General features: G+C 38.6%; 1 protein-coding gene across 2 annotated transcripts in view; it reads left to right on the top strand.

The window, feature by feature from the left end:
- The first annotated feature begins 1,317 nt into the window (after positions 1-1,317).
- LOC138649088 (mucin-5AC-like) overlaps positions 1,318-6,449 on the top strand; it is a 41,105-nt gene continuing 35,973 nt past the window's right edge. For both annotated transcript variants that reach the window (XM_069739222.1, XM_069739221.1), the window contains exons 1-2: positions 1,318-1,429; positions 5,125-5,142. In XM_069739222.1, coding sequence (XP_069595323.1) covers positions 1,357-1,429; positions 5,125-5,142 — 91 coding nt within the window. In that variant the 5' untranslated portion in view covers positions 1,318-1,356. The remainder of the gene's footprint in view (positions 1,430-5,124; positions 5,143-6,449) is intronic.

Raw genomic sequence — 6,449 nt, 5'->3', positions numbered from 1 at the left:
GGGAGATCTCACTGTTTGACATCTCACCAGCGACCACATAGCGACGCAGCAACGATCCCTGACAGGTCGTATCGTTGTCGGGATCGCTTAAGCGTCGCTATGTGTGACGGGGCCTTAAGAACAAATTCTAAATACTAAAATTACCATCTCTGACTTCTTTTAGAAAAGAGAAATAAACCTAGCAGCAAACAGCAGCTTAAATACAAATATAGTTGAAAGTTACACACAATAACAAGTTGAACAAAACATGGACCATTTGCTTCACACTTATGAGTTGTCAAAGAGCTAAGTTGAGTTATTTCTATATATGTAATTGATTGGAATCCAAAAAGTAGAGTCACTGGAGCTGAGTATTAGCAGTTGTGTAATTTGAAAATGTTTTTTGCACATATCCTGCTATAAGTACATTCTGGTTCAGTGTTTCTCAACTCCAGTCCTCAAGACCCACCAACAGGTCATCTTTTCAGGATTTCCTTATAAGGCTGGGTTCACACTGTGTTCTGGCAGTCTGTTAGATGGACTACGTTACACCGCGGCATTAACGCGGTGTAACGTAGACCGTTAAGGCCGCCATTAATTCCTATGTCGGACGCATCGCTAGCGCATGCCCACAATGGGCGTGCGCTAGGGATGTGCCGTCATTGAGTGATGGACCCTGAGACACGGGCTCCAGCGTTTCCGGGTCTGTCACTGCTAGCGCAGATAGAGCTAGCAGATGCTCTATCTGTGCTAGCGCGATGGATAATGTCGGCACTTGCGTCAGCAGCCCGTTCACATATGTGTTGAACGGGCTGCTGTCTAACGCAATGTAAACCAGGCCTTAGTACTGCATAAGTGATAGAATTAATGCTTTAGCAGGTGATGAAATTATCACCTGTGCAATAGTAAGGAAATTCTGAAAACTTGACCTGTTGGTGGGTCGTGAGGACTGGAGTTGAGAAACATTGTTCTAGATAGAGGTGGTATTCTCAATGAGGTGATCTTTTTGGAGAGGTTTTACTGTATATGCCAAATACAAACGGTCATTACAAATGTACAAAGTCAAAAACAATGTAGATACATTTTCTTGTAAGGTTCATTAATTAGATTCAATATGTCTTTCATACCTTAAACAAACCACCTCCCGTAATACAAACATCTCTAGACAATTTCTCCGTAGTCATTATCCCCAACACGGTAAGACATCTCATACATTGGCAGTGCCAATATCCTCCACACTGACTCCACCCCGTTTTATACAAAAATATCCCCACCATATCTAAACTTACTCTATAAAAGGATCAGATAAGGCTCCTGTCATCTGTTCCTCCTACAACAACCCTCAGTTCGGTGTCCAGTAACCGAACTGCAATCAACATGGGGACAAATAGGAGGCTGCTGATATCGATAGGAAGCCTCCTGCTATTTCTTACCTGTATCCATGCAGAAGGTAAGTGTCCAGTGGTAACAGGAACTTGATACACGGTTTGCATGGTCCTTGTTTATGAGGTTTTTTTTCCCAAAGTCCAATGCCTATGTTGGAAATTAAAACATATTCGGGGAGATATAGAGGAATGATAACGCAACTGAATATCAAAAGTCAAGTTTCCACCTTTTAGAAGATGTATTGCCAAGAAACCAGTTCTACCTTTCAATTGTAAAAAAATATCACAGAAAGAATCGGAATTAGAAAAGAAGTCTTACACACAATAGGGATTAATGTCTTGCATTTTTCCAAACTAATTGCTCTAGGTAATATGTCAAAATTTCTATGCAAAATGGTTCCTTCTCTACTACAATAATGTTGACTGTGAGCTGCTGAACAATCTGTTATGTCTGTTGAGTCACATATTGGTAGAGGTTACGAATAATATATACTACATGGGGACATCTGTAAAGTCTACATTCAGTGTTCACCCCTAATTTAGGCAATTTAAAGTGACAACCATTCTGGGCCACCATTTTCTGAACACCTAAAGGGAAGTCACTCTGTTTTGATAATCAGGCAAATGAAGAGTGATAGTTAAAGGGATTGACCATTGGAAAGAAGTTACCAGGTATCCACAGAATAGGTGATAACTTACAGATCATTTAGGATATAACTGCGGGAATGCCCACTAATTGCCAGAAAGGGGCACTTCTGTTAGAAAGGATAAGCAGCTGACCACTACTCCATTTATTCTCTATAAATTGATGAGTGCTACACTTGGCTTTTCTGGCAGCCCCCTAGAGAATGAATGGAACGGGTGTTAAGCATGTGCTATGCTGTTTCATTCTAATGGAGATAAATTGTCCCGTTATGGTGATCTTTAGGCATCTGTCTAGTCAGACCCCAACAATTTACACATTTTCACCTATGCTGTGGATAAGTGATAGCAACTCTTCACTGGAAAGCCCATTTAACCTGCAACAGGAGTTTCTGGAAAGCCTTCAACGCTAGTTCTTGCCAGCCCTAGAGCTGGGCGACATCATCGCAAATTCCTTACATACATCTACAATTCAAAATTCTCTGATTATTAGACTTTATCTGCCTTTCCTTGCACATTGTAAAGACATAATCATGTCAAGTCAATATCAATGTTCCGGAAACTTTTATAAATCATTGATTTACTTATGTGTTTGGTCGTGCCACATATACAGAGAGGAAATAATTTTTAGAAAGAAATAAGAATATTTTCCATATTTCAAATTATTATTTGGTGGTCCAGTAACATGCAAAGCACAAACATCATCCAATTAGGTCCATTAGTCATAAATAAAGCAACATGTGTAGATGCTACTGGATCCAAAATATGTTTTACAGCAAAAACTCTATTTTTATGCTTTTGTCATGCAAAATAAGCAGATCGGGTGAAACATCAAATCATGTGTAGTCAGCTTTGGACATCCTTCGAATTGGAAAAGTAGATTAAAGAACTACTCCAGAGAGTGTTTTAGCTCACCTTCATTAACCATCAGCCCTGTATATACAGTATGTGTATTAAAGCACTCATTCCATCACCGTCTTCTTCCAATTTCAGTACTGCTCCGGTCATCTTCTGCACCGTGTGATCAAAGCTCTGTCTTGCTGGCGGCACAGCAAACCATTATTTCCTCTCTAAGGCCATGTTCACACGTTCAGTATCTGGTCAGTACTTTAGATCAGTATTTGTAAGCCAAAATTAGAAGTGGAACAATCAGAAAAATATAAGAGAAAAACGTGCACCACTTCAGCATATTTCACCCATTCCTGGTTTTGGCATAGAAATGTTGATGTAATAAACTGAAGAAATACTCAACGTGTACACGTGGACTTAAGGTACGTCTACGAGAGGCTTTGTCTTGAGTCTCATAGACTTATTTTGAGAAAGTGACTTCTGGTCCACATAGAGGATGGTGTATGAGCCGACCGGCCACAACTGAGGCACATGAAGCAGGAGAGGAGTGGAGCGGTGCTGTGGATGGCAGAAGACTGCGATGGGTAAGTATTTTCATGCACATTACTCTACATAGATTACTGATGGCTAATGGAGGAGGCAATAAAAAAAAGCAAGAGGGTGTTTTAAATGTGGTATAATTATGGAAAATATGAGATATCAAACTATGTAACCCATGGGATGAAATGAGCCATTACACCAATGCATGATAAAAACGATGATGAGATTGTAATAATGCTGGATTAGCAATGTTTAACTAGTCAAATCTCGTGTGGATTACATAGAAAGGCAAAGTTTGTTTTTTCCTTAGGCAAACTCCGATTTAAAAAGTTCAAAACCATCAGTAGATTGTCAAAGATGTTCCACTGCACTAAGTAAATATGCTAAGGATTACAGTGAGCTAACAGTGCGACAATCGGCTTATATTAAGGGATTACCTATGAGAATGTAACGCTAACGACAGTAATTAAAGCAACAGCAGATATAAAGCAATCTAATATCTTTATATCAGCCGGCAAAGAATATTTATACGGGATTGGGTGTACATGAAGGAAATGCAGACAAGCATTAGGAGAATTTACAGATTTCGTGCAGGTGTTGTTCAGGTCACATAGGGACCGGGAGAAAATTGCTGCAAGGATAAAGGTGCATCCAATTTTGCAAGCATTTTTTATTAGTGTTCCAATATAGATAAAATTAAAAAAATGAAATGACTAAATACATTTTTATAAAGTCACAGTAAATAAATATTCTACTGTTTTATGTCTACACCCTCTATGCAGAATGATGTTTAGTAGTGATGAGCGAGTGTGCTCGTTACTCGAGTTTTCCGAGCATGCTCGGGTGGTCTCCGAGTAATTTCGGCGTGCTCATAGATTATGTTTGTCTTCCCGCAGCTGCATGATTTGCGGCTGTTAGACATCCTGAACTCATGCAGGGATTGCATGTTTGGTAGGGAATTCCCACATGTATTCAGGCTGTCATGCAGCTGCGGCGACACAAACATAATCTATGAGCGCGCCCAAAATACTTGGAAAACACCCCAGCATGCTCGGAAAGCTCGAGTAACGAGCACACTCGCTCATCACTAATCTTTACGGTAAAAGACTATAAAACAAATGTTAATGTTGCAGTCATGTTCCCTTCCATCTGTGCCCCACTTCTTACATTCAGTACTTCACTAAGAAGTAATGAATACGTAAGTGGTGATGTGGCTACAAGATCAAACTAAATTGAGTTTGTGTGTAGGCTTCATAGAATCTGTAGACACAAAATGGAAAGTAATTTTCATATCTGTATTTCAAAAGTTACTGCATTTTTCATTTTAGATGCATTATTGCGCCAGTGGTGGTCATCATGCAATGATGATAGAGTATGGACACACTCAAAGAGATCGTCGTGATGTGGCGGGGCGCTCACCCATTTTGATCAATTTCTCAATTAAGAAGCTTGTCTTAATTATTTGAAAATTTTGTTTAACTGTTCTAGATCAATGTATAAAATAAGGACGTGCAGTCTATTTCTTTTTCTAAAGTTGAGTTGCAATGAAAAAATTGGTTGTGAAGTTAGAAGCATCGTTTAACAATTGAGCTAGTGGTTTTCATCAACCACTTTACTTAATAAATATTCAAACTGATCCCTAAAAATGATTTATTCTGTGATAATTTCACTAGTATACTTTATTTTTATTTACTTTCCTAATTTTTTTTTAATCTTGTTTATCCTACAGTTCAGACAAAGGTTTCAGGTGAGATATTTTAATTAGTTTTTTTATCTCTTTTTTGAATTCTTTCAAGGTGAAACATACATATTTATTTATAATATTTACCTTTGGACCATCCTTTATACAATGTTGGTTTCCATAAAAAAAAATCATTGTGCGTGGCTGCGCTGCTACACAATAATTCATAGAGAAAATTGGATCTAATTTGGAAACGACCCTTTGCTAGCCCACTATACTCTATATCAGTGGTCTCCAACTTGTCTTACCATGTGAGCCACATTCATCTCTGAACAATGGTCTTGAGCCACATTCAACCTCCCCCCTGAACTGACACCCAGAGCCCCCCATTATTGGCATATTGGCAATCAAAGCTTGACCACAGAAAACACAACAAGATCGTGTGCCCCCTCTCATATGGGCAGAATCCTAACATCTAGAGGTTCTTATTTTACCCCCATGGTATATTCTCTCGTCACGCACACAAGCGGCTCTGTAACAGGCGGTAGCATCCTATCTCAGTCTATAATTTTTAACCTACCACTGACCTCTGCGTTCATATGCACATTCAGATCGGCTCTTCTATGTGGGGCTACGCAAAAAAGTCACCATCTGAAGACCCTCCCTAATGCACACAGCAGTCAGACAGCCACGAGTCACAGATCATGGGCCCGCAAGCCACATATGGCTCCGAACCCAAGATTGGAGGTTATCTGAAGCATTATTTAACAGTTACTTCGTCCTATTTGCCTTTTAAGATATAGTTTTGGACAATTACCTTGGGAAATACTCTAGCTTTGGATATTATATAGATAAAACTATCCTTAACTACTCGATTAACATGCAAGTTCAGTGTGGTCATACATCGGTCAGATCAATATTTAGGGGGTAATATAAGAATATAAACTATAATAATGAAATGCGAGTTTCCCCGAATTTATAGAATAATGTCACAATAAGACTCATTGGCCAATCACTTTGACAATAAGTAAATATTAACATACTGTTTTCGGCATAATCTGTGCTGCTTTTCTTAATCAGATGTAATCAGATGTAAGCTAATAACCTAGGTTTGCATCTACGGCCTCTTTATATTGATCTAATTATTTATATGTTTGATCTGTATTTTCATTGCCAAGTCAAACAAAATAATCACTTGGCATTTATGGTTTTATTTACTTACATTGTGACACATTCCTCGATGTATTGATCCTTCCTGTTCTCTTTAGTTAATTGTAAGGACTGATTTAGAAAATGTGTCAAAAAGTAATAAAAGAGAAGTATTATTATCAATGCAATGATAGTAACAGCTGATATACAGATGGAAGAAATTA

Source organism: Ranitomeya imitator, chromosome 9 (assembly GCF_032444005.1).
Source record: "Ranitomeya imitator isolate aRanImi1 chromosome 9, aRanImi1.pri, whole genome shotgun sequence".
Taxonomy (NCBI): domain Eukaryota; kingdom Metazoa; phylum Chordata; class Amphibia; order Anura; family Dendrobatidae; genus Ranitomeya; species Ranitomeya imitator.
This window is presented reverse-complemented; position numbering and strand designations above follow the sequence as displayed.